Genomic DNA, 16,643 nt, shown 5'->3' with positions numbered 1-16,643 from the left:
TGGCGTTTCATGTTCTGCGGCTTGATAAAAACACAGAATAAAAGTCAGTCAAGATTGCACTGAACTTGCACTGATTTGAAATATGGATTCAGAAGTTTATGCAGAAAATAAATTCTTTTCAAATTTTGTTTATTTGTCCTAATATTCAATTAACTTATTGAATATTAGCAACTTTATAAAGAATTTTTGGCTTGCTTTTAAAAGAATTACTTATGTATTTCTTGATTAAAATAGCATTAATTCAATAAATCCAGTTTTTAGAATAGGCAAATGGTTACGAACTTAAGAGTTCGGGAGAAAACGAAGTCGGTAATCAACGACAGTAATTGACAGAACATCAGTCATCAATAATAAATGATGTAAGGATATTTTCATCAGTTTCTACAACATCTGACGATTTATCTACCATCAAGGAAATGGAGAAGTATGATGAAAATTATTTAGCACCTTGCTTTATAGAAATGAAATGAAAAATGAGCCTAGTGAATTATGTGCTAAATGTGAAAAAGGTATTAATAATAGTTGTTTAAATCTCTACAAATTAAAAAGACATACAGAATCTTATCACCTATAATTATGTAATAAAATTATATAATTTCAATATAAAACACAAGAAACGGGCGATAAAGGGGAAATAGAGTAGTCCACAGTTTGTACTGAAATACAGTGAACTGCAATTAAAATACATTATTTGTTATAAAATATGCAGAAATAGAAGTATCACATTTAAATATCATTATATTGTTTAACTACGTCAGTATAATAACATACTTTCTTATTAGCTCTGCATTACAAAGTATAAAATATTCAGCTTTTCTGGCTGATATATTTTCTCTATATTCATTTCTCTATAAAAATGATTTTTCCTGTAAACATACTAGCTGCTGCCAAAGGAAACATAATATTAAAAAAAGTCCGTGTCACGTATTTACCTCAGCAAAGCTTGTTCACCAAAATATTCTCCACGTCCCAGACAACGAATTTCTTCCTCAGCATAAATTCCGTCATCTGTAATCACTTTTTGCGTCACCCGAACCTTTAAAAAAAAAAAAAAAAAAAAAAAAATAGTATTGTATCTACACCAGTACTCGATCCAAAAATATACTTCTTTATATAAAGCATAATCACAATCATAAAACTTGTAGCTAAAACGGTGACTAATTGTACCAGCAACATGATGATCTGCATATCCGTGGCCTTTATTTGAAACGAATACATTATAAAACATAAAAATCAACACAACAAGAATGAATTATCCTGCTGAGACAAAAGCAAATAGAAGTGGTGTAATTTACCCCCATACACCTTGTCCACGAAAGTGCGTGCTTATCCGGTTTTCATTTTCGCATATATTGGTTTTAGGTATACACTTCCAGTTATAAAAAGTTTTAAATGACGCAACGATTCATGTTTTGGTATTTTTAAATCTAAATAAATGTTTTATAAAATCTACAAAATCTAACTTTTTTATGTTCCTGTGGTCTTTATACTTATATTTAGTAAAATGTTTAAGCGTTATAAAAAGCGTATAAGCGTTATAAAAGTTTCACTCATGTACGATAAAGATATTTAATTTCCGAGATATTTAATTTCAAAATTTGCAAGTTTTGACGTCATTTTCCGTTTGTATTGCGGAGTCAGTTAGTAAACGAATTAGAATAATTCGGTTTCTGGGATTCAAATAGTATCTTTATTTTAGAATTCTGTTACATTTGGTATGCCGAAAGGACTTTTTACACAAGTTGTTTATAAGTTTTTAAAGTCTAAAAATATATTATTAATATTCTCATGTAGTTTTATTATTCTCTGGGATCATATTGTAATAATCCTCTAAAAAGTCATTAAACTAGAAATAATTTTCATTTTTAATTAATACATATAATATTATGAGTTGGCTACGTGCAAATACTGTAGCCGCCAGTGTTTTCTAGAGCATGAAACCTATGAGATTCTGGAAATAAGATACCCTTTTTGAAAAAAAAAAAAAAAAAAAATGATTATATTGTTTGTTTTTCGCAACAATCTGCATAGAAATGCTCGTCACGTAATCTCTTAACATTTGAAACCTTTTTCCTAAATGGCATTTTATTTTGAATTACAAACAAATAAAAACATTTCGCTCTTCACACATTTTTTTTCGCTTTTTAGTACACGGACCCTGACTATGATCTCCAATTTAAATATAAAATATCTTGGTCAATTTGATTCTAAGGGAGTCACACTTTTTTTTAATAACAGGAACAGAATTTTTTAAATATAAATATAAAGACCGGAGGAACATATAGAATGTTAGATTTCGTAATTTTTATAAAATTGATGTCTTTAAATTTAAAAATATCAAAACATAAATATTTGCCGTTGAGAAAATGAAGAACATGTAAGGACATTTTTTGGTATGATCAAAAGTTGCCAGCTACATTTGATTTTATACATTATTTCGAATTTTTTGAGGAAAGATTGACGAAGTGTTCTTTAAAATAAGTATCATATTTACAAGCTACTCTGAACAGCACATGGAAAGAAGCATTTCCCCAAATTTTTGTTTTCGGTTTACCTGCTTGGTTGACTTATGCGAAAGCCACTTGTTTGGAAAAATCGGACGAGAGATAAAGTTTCACGCGAAACATTTTCAGTTCAGCTCCAAAATGCTCAGCGTAGCTAGGCTAGGATACTGGTTTTAGGAACTCCCGAATGGTACGAGAAGGAGAGACTCGTTTCTCAGACAGCTTTCTTTTAGCCTCATTCACCTAGTTAGATGTGAAACCCCATAACTGATACTATGTTGATAATTATGAACGAAGTCACACTTACGAGTGAATTAAGAGCATCTACAACAAAATAATAAAAAAAACTAAATTTGATCATAAAATTATTAAATTATCAGTAACTTTCACGTAATATTTTGCATGGTATTTGCAATGTTCGTCTGCATTTTCCTAAATATAGCACATATATAAACGAAAATATAAAGGTTTCTTTCCAAAATTCCACATATTATGGCATTGTTTTCGTTTCACATATTATGGCATTGTTTTCGTTTATTAACCTCATGCAGAACATGCAGAATTTTCAACCAAATTTAATGAAACTTATAGGAAACACACAATGTTCAAGAGAAACGTTAAACTAAAATTTGAAATGAAAACTTTGAACATTCTATGTGGTAAAAGCATTTAAACAAAATACTTTTTAACTGCATATGCGTGACGCATATTATTTTTTTCTTTCATAATTCATAGTCAACTAGTGTAAAAGACAATTATATAAAATACCAAGTGAATATCGCCCAAATTTAGAAAGATATCGACAATATATTGAAGTTACTATCGAAAACGCGAAATTTTTACAAAATATTAAATTTTCTAAATTTATATTTTGATACTAACAATAAAAGCAATAGCTAATCTATCAATAGTAATATGATTCCCTTCTTTTGATCTAATCAAATTTCTTGGATTGACAAAAAATTGTAAAAGTCAATGGAGTAATTTGTTAATATCGAATTAATTTAGACTTTTAGTGGTTTAATTTGCGGTTTGTGATTGTCCGAGAATAAAAACTACCTAGATGAATGTAACATACCGCTATTATTAGAATACTTAAAATAAAACCAGTGAGCTGATGAAATTCATTCTGCTGCAACTAATATTACGTAGTGCAGTTATCATTTATAAAAATAATTTTTATTTCTCTGTTAGATGATTTGATTCCACATATGTAATTCAAGTGCAGTAATAAAATTTATCCTTGTCCAAAAGACGTGCAATGTCAAGAGCAAATTCGAGAGGAGAGATCCACTGCAAATTTAGCGCAAGTAAAACATTGTAAAAGTAAGTTCATTGCTTTTGTTGTTTATGCGAATGTTTCTCTACTTGATGCAGTGCCAATGTCAAGAAAAGTCAAAGGATAAAAGATTTCAAAATGAACAAATCTACCCTCCTGAAATTCCTAGACTTTATTGCGTATAAAATGTCAAGGTAACCAAAGTTCGATCAACATATTAATACAAATATTTCCTTGTAAAAAGCATGTTTGAATGAAACAAAAAAAAAAAAAAAGAAGTGGTGAAGTAAAAAGTTTAGAAATTTTTCTTTTTTACAGAAATTGTAATGAAATTTGCCATTGTGAGACACCCTTGGATATATGAGCACAAACAAAAAGAGAAATAAAACTGCTTAGTAAGATACGTTTAATTAAACATTTAGTTTGTTATAAACGAAAGGTTTTCTGAGGAATAACGTTGTTATTCCTCAGAAAACCTTTAGAGACGATGCTTTGAGATAATCGCAAATATGGGAGGGATTTTCCAGATTCAGAAATGGTGACATGTTAAATAGGTAAGGTATTTGGAAGCTCCAGATTTCGAATCCCGAAGAGGACACTGCACATGTTTCATTTCTCCTGCTCCAAAATAAAATGCCTAATGTTCTCTATAAATGAAGACTGAAACGACCTAGATATCCGTTTGAGAGCAGAAATTAGGAAAATACTTAAAAAAATTGTTGCAGGCTACAAATAAAGTTCGTTGAAAAACCTCTTTCCTTTCGACAGTTCTCAGGAAAGACCAGTATGGTGTTTGTGTCTCACTAACATTACTCATCAAACCTTTTTCTTAGTGTGTTCCGTTACTGTTTTCATGGTTAAAAAAGCACTCAAAAATTAATTTAGTCGAATAAAAAAAAGCAGCAAATTGCAAGATTATGAGCAAGCAAATGCGTTGTATGCCGTCTGGAGCGTTCTAGAACTGTATTTCCATATTTCTAGCAGCTCACAAAACTTTGGAAAAAGTGTTTCGACGATACTGAGGGGCAAAGATACGCAAGTACAATAAAAATAATTCTGGTTGGTTTGGGATATCCCCTTGTACTTAAGGACAGAGCATTCGAATGTTCGTGAAAACGATTCGAGAAATGAAAACTCAGATATTCGCTCTTTTCTCATCATTCAAAAAAAAAAAAAAAAAAAAAAAAAAAAAAAAAAAAAAAAAAAAAAGACTGTTAAAAATTGGATCAAATTTTAGAAAGACTTGTAGTAGAGTAATAAGATTTATTAGAGCAAGAAACATGAAGATAAGCAGTACTTTAGTAGGAATTTGATCTCCCGACCTTCTGATAACTAGCCGATTACTAAACGTTTCCCAGTGAACCCCGAAGTCGAGTGGCAAGAAGAGAGAGATTACATTATATTCTCCCCCACATAAAGAATGACTGGGAAACGTGAATGGGACTAATCGCTAAATCCTGGTGGTGACAAATTATCGTTGCCCAAGAAACCACTTCGGAGTCACAACAAATTTTTGACATAATAGCTCTAGTGTTTATCTACGTTAATTCTTGGGAAAATCAGCCTCCTCCTAAAAAAACACGGATTTGCTTTGATTTAAATATTATTGGAAAATGTTGAAAAAAATAATTGCGACTCAAATATATTTGGTCAAATTAATTTGCGAAAATTGCCTTCAAGTCTCAAGTGTTTTAATTATGTACTTTTTTAATAAATTTCATTTGTATCTTTTTAATTAATGTTTCAAAATCTATATTTTAAGTTTTGCGTTTCATGAAACTCAGATTTCAGATTTGGTTGAATTAAAATAATCTTTAAGTGTTTTTTTTTTTTTTTTTTTTTTTTTTTTCTCGTCTTACTATTTTTCAATGAAGAATTTGGGAGATTTGATTCGGATTAAAAAAGATCTAAGGTTCGCATTCGAGAAATATTTCATTCCACCTCTAATTATAAAGCTAGGCATTTTTTTCATCATTAGAAATAAATATATTTTGTAGAAAAAAAGAGGAAGATGGCAACGAAAAGTTCTTTTAAATAATGCTTTTCCTGGAATGAAAAAATAGAACCATGAAGTAAGCATTCACTGTACTTACATTTTTACTACAAGACCACATAATTTCATTAAGTGAAGTTACGATTTAGATTTATAATGAGAGCAAAAGTGTGCACTTTTGGATGAACATGATACAAAACTTTCCCAGTTCAGGATTAGTCGGAAATTTACGGTAATGTTTAACAGAAAAAAGCGGAATATCAAACACTGCAGGCACCCAGCACAAAAACAAGAGGAAGTATGCCCTTAAATATATGTTGTAAGGTGTATTTTAATTTTTCTAACAGTTAATTTTGACTTAAGTTACTTTCCTATCTTTCCTTAATTTCAGCTAACTACTTCCGGCCAGAACGTATTTTCAAAATCGCGTTTGATTGCCAATGAGGAGAAGAAGTATTTAACTGTGAAGTTCTACTGACTTCACAGTTAAATACTTCTTCTATAAAGAGCCTGAGAATTAGAGAGCCTGAGATTCTGATCAGCACGCGTTAACCTTTTGGTGATACTCTCTCACAAGCTATTATTACGCTCGGCCGTACTTTAGGCCTCTGATAGCTTCGCCGTTAGCTAGCGTTAAGAAGCCAACTCTGTTAGAATCTTGATAGCTTCGGCTATATCTCTTTAGTTAAGATTAGTTAAGTTTCATTTCTTAGTTTCCTGAGTTCGAGTGGAGGCTTTATTGTAAACCCCAAGAAAGGAGACATCTGTTAAACTTTAAACCTGTTAAACATTTGGAATAATAAAGGCTATTTAACCCTTCGTAAATTTACGCTTGTATCATTTCGAACTAAGCGATTATTCGCTTATCAGTTCTCAACGTTTCAGACACATTGCAATATATTCAAGATTTGGAATCTTACAATATAAATATATTATATTGTAAGATTCCAAATCTTGAATATTTGACTAAAATCTTGAATATTTGCTAAATATTTGACTTTAAATTATCGAAATTTATCAAGAGTTTATCTTACCTGACCGTTGCTGATGATGAAGAATGTGTCACCAGTAGCACCTTGACGAATTATGTACTCACCAGCTGGATAAAAATCCTAAGAAAGAGGGTAAAATATTTATAAAATATCTCATGTGGGCGTTACTTGACTTCCTTGTACGGCATATTAAATTATACACATTTTTCTGTATTCCATTTAAACTTATTTCTTCGAATTTCATTAGAAATTTATTTTTCATTCGATCAATTCAGTTCTCACTTCGTGGTGCATAAACACTCAAAATAATTTCATTAAAAATTGTAAACCACAGGAAAAATCAAAACGGCAAATAGAATTAAAAACAATTCAAAAAATCAATTTTTACAATTAAAATTAGACTTTCTACGCAAAAACAAGCAATCTGGTCAGCGGGTAAGAAGACAAAATTTTCACTATACAAAATTGAAAGTTAACTTTTGGTCACATTGAGCAAAAAAGATACTGAAGCTGGTGCACTTATTGTTCTGCTGAGAATTTCAAATTTAAACAAATGATGGTCTCATTAGGCTTAATTGCCACTTTAAATTGTTGACAATTCTACACCGGCTGCATGCAGATTAATTTAAGGCATTAAATGTTTATTACATATGAGAATAAAACCTGAGCTCAATGAATTGGGTTAACAGAGTGGCAATGCACATATGTTTGGTGCCACCGATTGCAACGAAAAAAAAAGAGCTGCGCAACTATAAGTTACAGTCTCATTTACAAAATTTCAACGTTTTACGGCTGTTCGTTTTTGAGTTATGCGAGATACATATACACATGCGTGCGTACAGATATCAACAAAAATCTCTTCTGAATCCATTTTAAATCCATTTTATAATAGATTTTGGGGAAAACAGTCCTTTATTCTGTCCGAACATACAAATGTCAAGCAAACACATCATTCAAATAGACTCGAGAGGGGTCAAAATGGATGTTTTCTATAATTTTTTGCAATAACAATACTTCCTTTACTTCGTACAAGGAAGGGAAAACGGTAATATGCTAAGGTTATGTAAATGAGAATTTAAAAAATTTTTTGAATTGGGCAAGATATTTTTAAACGAAATGCATAAAACTTTGCTTCAAATGCATCACACAACTAGTATGTAAAGTTTTTACTGATAAAGGCTTGAAATTATTTACATTGCGTAATAATCTAACAGCTGAATTTGTCTCAGCTATTAGGTTATCGCTCAGGAGAAATGCACATTTACAAGTAAAAGGAAATACGTATAACATAACTTGTTACCTTGCCCAATTGGACCACTACCGGTCAGCAGTTTTTATATGATTTCGTGATTATTTCTGTAATTTTTGTGATTTTTCTCAAGGGTTTATTTACTTATATATAATAATTACAGTATTTACTTATCTTTATATTTCGATATTATTGTAGGCAAATGATAATAAGAATGTTACAATTAACTTATGTACTAATTCTTGAATACCTTGTAGAGTTTTTTCCCGGGGGGGGGAGAAATAACTACCGATTCGCGAAAAGTAACCGGTCCGTGGGCCAGAAAGGTTGAGTTAGCTTGTAAATCTGCGTAAAAGGAGCAGTACATATTCAGTGACACAGGTAAAGTAGTCAAAGTAAGCATAACTACTTTGGGTATGTACTACCCTTTTTAGGCAGATTTACAAACTAATTGTAGGTAAAATAATCTCAAAGTAACGGACTTGACATGAAGTAGAAGACAAAGTATTTTCATTGATTTGTTAAATTTATATAAAATTTGAATTGATTTTTTTAATATTTTAAATTTTAGAAATAAATTTATAGTCATATTTATGCAATGCATTGCTCAAATTAAACTCTAAATATTAATTCATCTTGAATTTTTTTGCTTTTCTTCTGGGACAGTATATGTATTATTCGCAATATAAAAGGAAAGAATTACCAGTCTTGTAAAAGCCTAAGTTAGAGATAAAACATCGACAGAACTTCTGTCCATTTATTCAGTTCTGTGTTATGTACTTTGTGGCATATGATCTGTTTTAAGGACAAACAGAAACCTCAGTGTGAGCACTCTATGCAGAAGATTGTTATCATTTTTAGAGCTTTTTTTCACAGAACTTGAAGAAAAGATAAATACTGAAGTTCAGCAAATTAGACTATTGTTTTGATTCCTATGGTGTTTTCTCTAGTAACAGCTTTTCTTCTAAGCCATCTGTAAATTACATGACATGAATGATTTTACAGGATGTGGGAAATCTCTCACTGCATTTAGAGTAGAACTAAATTTTATCCTGGAGCTTGTAATTAAGATACAAGTCCTCTTTTATTGTATTATAAAAAGAATTAAACGGAACTGATGAACTATGACACAGATTCCGTGAAATTAATTTTTGGATATTGGTGTTGACTTGAATTTTATGGTTTAAGTGCAAAGAACATTTAATAAATAAAGGTAACACACAAAAGGTTAAAAAAAGTCACTTTGGGCGTAATGTAAAATCTGAAAGCTTTCAGATTTTTATTTATTTATTTCTTTTACTGATTTATTCTTTCTTTCCTTTAACTATTTCAAGAAATAAGCATAAAATCCTATAAAACGTATATTATTGAGAGCATTAGCGACAAAATTGGCTTAATGATGATAAACTAATTAGGAAGACTTAATCTATCATTTAATAGAAAATTCATTTACATGTTTAGTTCCATGCATTGGCAAAATAAAAATATAATAAGTAATATAAAAATTTACCACTTCTAGAACATCCGCCATTTTTGACAGCACTTCTTTACTGAGATTTTGCAGAAGAGGAACACTGAAAAACAAATATAAAAAATAGATTGAATCTAAGACCGGACGTGTAAATACATTTAAGGTTAAATTTGTTTCTTTTTCCTGTTTGCAAGAAGAGTTTGAAACAGAACATCATCATCTGACAAAGCCATAATATGGAAACAATAATTACAGTTTTTTATCGAATTTTTTATATTAACAAGGAAGGAAAAATTACAATTTTCATTACACTTTATAACAACTTGATGAAAATTTAATAATTCATCTTTAATGGAAATAGCAGAACTGTAATCAAAAGATTTGCAATTTGTACCAAAATAAATAGCTACCACGAAAATCTTATGCAGGAAAATGCATATTTACTCTATAACACGTACTGAACTTTGTAGGGTATTTTATGTTCATTAACCAATTATTATGATTTAAAATCTTAACTACAACTTTTCCTTTTCGTGGTTCACATCGGAATGCAAATTTGTTGCTAGAGTATTTCAGTAAGAGGTTTCGAATGTTTTAGAATTAGAGAGCTTTCGGCACCGTCGCTAGTAGTTTTCGTTACACCGTCCATATTCTCCAATAAAAATTCCGATTTTAGCCATTTCTCTAGCCGACATTAGAATATGTTATTAAACTACTGATACAACTTAAATAAGCCAATCTGAGTAGTGATTACGATAATTGAATTTAAACTTATGCTATTTTAAAATAACCGCAAGTGGAGGTTATTAGTACGCACAAGGTGTGCCGCCTGTTTAATTTAAAAGTTTAATAAAAAAAGTTATTTTAATTTTCTTAGAACTTTGTCACATTAATTCAGACAGAGAGATAATTCGTTTCTCAGTCTAGTAGGATCTGAAGGACACTGATTTAAACTTCTGCACAACTAAACCTTATAAATATTGCTATTACAACTCTTGCTGTTTCAGCAAAATCCCAATTATATGAGTCCCGACCGATTAATCAAAGTTTCATGTTATCTAAAACAACAAAACTTTTATGTATATTTAAGTATGTTTAACACTTAAATATACATAAAAGTTTATGGAATTATATACATGGAAGTATGTTTAACACTTAAGAAAAGTTCTGCCACCAGCATTCTCTCTTATGCATGTAAAATCTACAAAAATATTATTCTTAAATTGTGCCGGCGGACTTCTGGATGCTGTAGAGTAAATAGTTAAGGGACCATGAAAGGATACTTCAGAATAAAGTCTGATATGCTGTTTAATTTGATTATGTATGTTTTCAATGGACAAAAAATCCCACAATGTAATCATTCGATAAAATTCGCTATGTTCAGAACTGGCAGAAGGCCAACGCAAGCAATTACTCTATTTCTACTTGACATATTTGTTCAAAAAGACTTTTGTATGAACAGCAATAAAAGGAAAAAAGCATCATAACTGATTGTATGTCAAACCAAATTTATGTATCCACGTCTTGCATATCTAATGGCAACGAAACAGCACCAAGTTTTCCATATTAAAATAAATATGTTTCATTGTAAAAATATTGCAGTTAAAAACTAAGTTAATTTTTAACTTGCAAGGATCTTAAGTTTTACTAATGTTTATTTTATTTTAAATCTTTACTATCACTTCTTATTTTCTACTTCCGGCCAGAATTAAAAGCTTTAACTTATTTATGCAAATTTGTCTTGCGAACGCCAAGTACTTAAATTGTGGCTTTTTGCCAAGCAAGAGAGAGGAAGGAGTGATTAGGAGCGGGCCGCTTGCCATTGCAGTTTTACTCGGTTGCTGGTTGCCTTCAAGGCCAGAGGTTTAATCCTCTTGATAATTTTAAACGTATCGTAGTGTTAACAGTTCTATGTACTACATAGGGCCTTCCTGTTAATATACGGCCAATCTTCAAGTAGACACTTGTTTATTAATCCAAATTTAGTTTAGTTAGAATTTAGTTAATATTTTTATATTCTTACGTTCAGACCACAAGTGGTTGGTCTCTGTATTCCGAAGTCCGGAAATCATTGTAAAGAGAGAAAAATAAAGGGTTTCGTATACCCTTCCTGTGTATCTTGTCTACTTCCCACATTTATTGAACATAGCTTTAGTAAGCTCCCTGTTCCGAGTCAGGTTATTTAATGTTTACCAAGCAAGTAAGGAGGAACACTGAACCTGATAGTGGCGCTCGACGACGAAGAATAACCATGGCCGAGTTTCAAGAAGAACCTGTGCTGCCTGCAGAAGCGGCTCAGAATCCAGAAATGCCAGCTTCCGCCCTGGAAGGATTTGGTTACATCGTCCAGACCATGCGCGCATCGATGAAACCAGAAGCAACATTTAATGGAAACTCACCGGTAACCAGTTTTTTGGAAAAATTGGAGGACCACTTCATGATGTACCCCGTGCATGAGTTCCAGAAAGTCACCTTAGCTACCAGCGCTTTGAGGGGCCAAGCGCTTAATTGGTTCAAATGTATAGGCAGAAGTCTCTTGGGTCAAGCGGGAAGTCCCACCTATAGTTACGAAAATTTCAAGACTGCCCTAGTAAAAGCCTTCCCTGTCGTAAGGGATCGTGCAAAATTAGAAACGGAACTTTTCAGCATATACCAGAAACAAATTGAAAATCTCTCAAGCTTTATTTTAAGAAAAATTCACGTCTTCAAACTCTTGTATGGAAACCGTCCGGATCCTGAGATAATTCAAGTGCTTTTGCCGAGGTTACTTCCCCAATTACAAGACTGTATGGAATTAAGGAATCCGACTACACTGGAAAAGTCATTTGAGCTAGCAATCCAGTTTGAAAGTAGAAGAACGGCGGACATTGAGAGAAGACGCCAGTATGAACAACGAAACCAATTCGGTGCGCCAAGACCACAGCAAAGACAAGAACACGGCTACGGAAGCAAAGCAAATCCGTGGGCAAGGAAACCCGTGTATCCAAAAACAACCGGCGAACGCCGACAGTTCAATAGTAATCCAGGAAAATAGTCTGAAGGGCAGTGGAAAAAGAAGGAAAGCACGGAAAGGAAAAAACAAGATTTAAACTAAAACGGATTTCTGCTGACGGGAGGGTGCGGAAATCCGAAGGCCAAGAAAACCCCTCTTCCTTCAAGTTAAATACAGTGATGGTGAAAAATTTGACTCTTCCAAAGACTGAAGTGTTGGTGAATAACATCCCAGCCACCGCACTCCTGGATACAGGCACGCAGTGTTCCTGTGTGGCAGAAGATTTTTTTAGGAAGTATTTTCGGAAATACCGCATATATAATTCGGATAATACGACAATATTAGCTGCGCAGGGAGAAAGATGCAAGTGCATAGGTAAATTACCGCTATACGTTCGCATCAAGGACGAACAAGTAAAGATTATGTTTTTTATAGTAAAGAATCTGCAAGCACATATCATCTTAGGGATAGATTTTCTTTCAGAGGCAGAAGCAACACTGGATTTTAACGAAGCGTCCCTTAAGCTGACGATGAAACCAGTTCGAAAAGAGAAAACAGAACCACCAATGTTAAACCTTGACCACCTGCCTAAGGAAGAGCAACAAAAAATCCGACAAGTGGTAAGTGAATTTGCTTTCGACACCGGGGATTCACTGCCAGTTCGCCACAAACCATACCGGTATGATAAGAATAATAAATAGAGTGGCACATTAGAGATATGTTACGTAAAAAGATCATAACGCCCATCTCAAGTAGTTATGCTAGCCCGGTTGTTTTATGTAAGAAAAACAATAACTATCCAGTAACACATCCAAAAAGGTGGCGTTTTGCGATTGACTATCGTAAATTAAACTTCATGACTAAATATCCGGTATATCCGTTACCTATTATTGAAGAAATTCTAAGGAACATAACTTCTACCAAATACATGACGACTTTAGACTTAACGACTGGTTATTTTCAAATAGGGGTTAGACCGGAAGATGTGCCTAAGACTGTTTTTATAACCAAGTCTGGCATTTATGCATTCCTGCGTATGCCGTTTGGCCTTTCAGGGGCACCCGCAACATTTCAGCGATGAATTAAAATATTTAGGTTACAAAATATCTCAGAAAGGAATCGAGACAGACGAATCAAAAATAATCGCTGTACAAAACTATCCGCCGCCAAATACGGCTAAGAAGCTCTCTTCTTTTCTAGGACTTTGTTCATATTATAGTCCTTTATAAAAGATTTTGCAGCTATTGCTGAACCATTGTTAAAATTAAAAAGGGAAAAGGCAAGATTCTCGTGGACGGCCGAAGCCAATAGTGCTTTCGAAAAATTAAAGAAAGCATTAACGCAAGCCCCTGTTTTGAAATTTCCTGAAAAGGATGAGAATTTAGAAATTTCAGCGGATGCTTCGGATTATGCGGTAGGAGCGGTACTTTCGCAAAATCAGCAACCCGTGGCATTTTTTAGTCGAACTTTAAATCAAACACAAAGAAATTATTCCGCGACCGAGAGAGAGGCACTTGCAGTTCTGTTAGCAGTGCAAAAGTTCCGAGTCTATTTTGGAAGAGCGCCAATAACAGTGTATTCTGCTCATGCGGCGGTAACTAGATTGTACTCAGGGAAAAACTTATCCCCAAGGTTAATAAGATGGGCACTCAAGCTACAAGAATATAATCTGGTAATCAAGCATACCCCCGGAAAGGAAAATATCATAGCAGATGCCCTATCCAGAATAAAAATAGATGAAGAAGGTAATACTGTAAAGGTGGCAATGCTGACAGCATGTACAATAAATTCCCGAGAAACTGTAATAACCGAACTGGGTAAGGATCCTTAGTTCGGAAACATTTATGAGTATTTAAAGGATCCTGAAAATTTTAGCCACCAAGATATTGTGGCGATAAGAAATAGGGCGGCCCATTACGAACTAATAGATGGTCTATTATTTTATACAAAAACTACAAATTCCAACAACGAATTTCGACCTGTTATCCCAGCTAGTCTTAGATTAAATATCCTTCAGGAGTTACATGACAGCCCTTTAGCTTCTCATACTGGTATTCGAAAAACTATCCAACGCGTACGCGAGGCAGTCTATTTTCCTGAACTGCAAAAGTTAACAGGGGCGTATGTCCAGTCCTGCTCAACATGTCAAGCAGTTAATTATATTAATTTCCGCCCGGCCGAATTTCTAAATAGTATTAAATCCGAATTTCCAAATGAAATAATTGGCATCGATTTATTGGGCCCTTTCCCAAAAAGTCAGTTAAATAAAAGTCGCTATCTCCTTGTTATGGTTGATCATTTTAGTAAATGGACCGAAATTGTTCCCTTAAAACGAGCCTCCGCGAAATTAGTTACTGATTCTATTTTAAATAAATATATTTTAAAATACGGGGCGCCCCTAAAAGTTATATCGGATAATGGTCCTCAATTTGTAAGTAATGTATTTGAAGACATGTGCCAAAAACTGGGCATACGTCATTTAAAAATGGTCCCGTATCGGCCGCAATCAAATATAGCGGAACGGGTCAATAGAAATATAGTGAAAATTATCCGTAGTTATGTTAAAAATTTTCATAAAAGCTGGGATAACTATGTCAATGAATTTGCTTTCGCCCTTAGGACCGCAAAACATGATACAACGGGCAAAACTCCTGCTGAGTTATTTTTAGGCAGAAAGATTATAACGCCGTTAGATAAATTATTTTATGTTCAACAAAGAGCCCCAGAATTTAAAATGGGCGATAAAGAAAAATTAATTAAAGAAGCAAAACAGAACCCTGAAGTAGCACAGAGAAAACAAAAACTTTATTACGATATGAAACGACGGGGAGTAACTTATAAAGTAGGAGATGAAGTATTAAAAATTAAGCATTCACTTTCTTCAGCACCAGAAGATAAAACCGCCAAATTTTTTCCACGATTTGAAGGACCATATGTCATAGAAAAAATAACTCAGACAGTAGTGGTGTTAAAAGCCAGGAATGGTGAAACATGCTCCGCAAACATTGACCAGATAAAACCATTCTATGACCGTAATAAAATGCAAATATTTAAAGATCTTTTGCAGGATCTGGCACGGCAGGCACTGCAGGCACAAGCTCCAGAGGTGGAACAACGACAATCACAAGGGCAAGCCATTAGGAGGCAGGAGCAATTGAAAAGAAAGTTTCCCCGTTGGAAAATTGAAAACAAAAAAAAAAAGAAGCCGTTCCACCGACCAGAAAAGAGAGCGCACGACCCCCCCCCCAGAATGAAGAAGGGAGAAGTACGACAAATGCAAAGAGAGCCAGAAGAAATAACGGCAACTATAACCTGGCTCCCAAACGGAAGATCTACCCATCGGACAGTCTACGCAGCAAATGTCGACGAATTGCGGAAGGAACACCAGCTGCGGAGGCAAAGAAACAAGGAAAATTTGAACAGCAGCAACGAGATCCAAGCAGGAACGAGAGAGAAGTGTCCCGGTTCCGCCAAGACCAGCTGCCATCAAACGGCCAAGACCACAGGCAGAGGCGAAAAAGAAGGTCTTCAAGGGTGACCGAACTGGAAGGAAAAGAAAGCTCATAGAGGAAGGAACTGAAGGGCGAGCCCGCACAAAAAGGAAGATAAACCAAACGCTAATCTTCGCTACCTTCCAGGACTGGGCAGAAAAAAGAATGTCCGAATATCACAAATATAAGTAAAACTTTATGTTATTTTGCAACCTTAAGTTAATCTTTCATTCTTACTGCAAGTGGCAGATTTCAAGACGTTTTACCTCATGTGAGGTCTACCTTTATCGCCAAAAGGACGAGAAATGAGTTGTTACCTATTTTGGTATTATGTTTTTCAATTACTCGCGAGTAAAACTAAAATTCATATATAATAGGAATGTGTAAATACTTGAATATTGTAAAAGTTATTGTATAAAATTCTATTTAAAAGATTCTGGCAAGAAAGAAGTTTTAGTCTGAAAGACTTTTGAAATGTAGTATTTCAATGTAGAAGAATCGGCACTTGTTAATTAATTGTAAGTTAACAATGTACTACTAATGTATGTTTTAAAATGCGTAAAATTAACGGCATGTTAATATGTTCTTATATACAATGTGAACTGTTATTTTAAGCGTTAAGAAATACTGTGATATGTTAAAAGTGAAAGTAATGTCAAAACATTTTAACTT

General features: G+C 33.3%; 1 protein-coding gene across 5 annotated transcripts in view; it reads right to left on the bottom strand.

Moving 5' to 3' along the window:
• Window positions 1–16,643, bottom strand: part of LOC118201394 (cGMP-dependent protein kinase, isozyme 1-like) — a 259,174-nt gene that overhangs the window by 155,801 nt on the left and 86,730 nt on the right. For all 5 annotated transcript variants that reach the window (XM_085821964.1, XM_085821965.1, XM_085821966.1 and 2 more), the window contains 3 exons: window positions 9,528–9,591; window positions 6,811–6,888; window positions 933–1,036 (listed from right to left, as the gene is read on the bottom strand). In XM_085821964.1, the coding sequence (XP_085678090.1) occupies window positions 933–1,036; window positions 6,811–6,888; window positions 9,528–9,591 (246 nt within the window). The remainder of the gene's footprint in view (window positions 1–932; window positions 1,037–6,810; window positions 6,889–9,527; window positions 9,592–16,643) is intronic.

Source organism: Stegodyphus dumicola, chromosome 8 (genome assembly GCF_044657685.1).
Source record: "Stegodyphus dumicola isolate Sdum_Otavi_A_Nest chromosome 8, ASM4465768v1".
Classification (NCBI taxonomy): domain Eukaryota; kingdom Metazoa; phylum Arthropoda; class Arachnida; order Araneae; family Eresidae; genus Stegodyphus; species Stegodyphus dumicola.
This window is presented reverse-complemented; position numbering and strand designations above follow the sequence as displayed.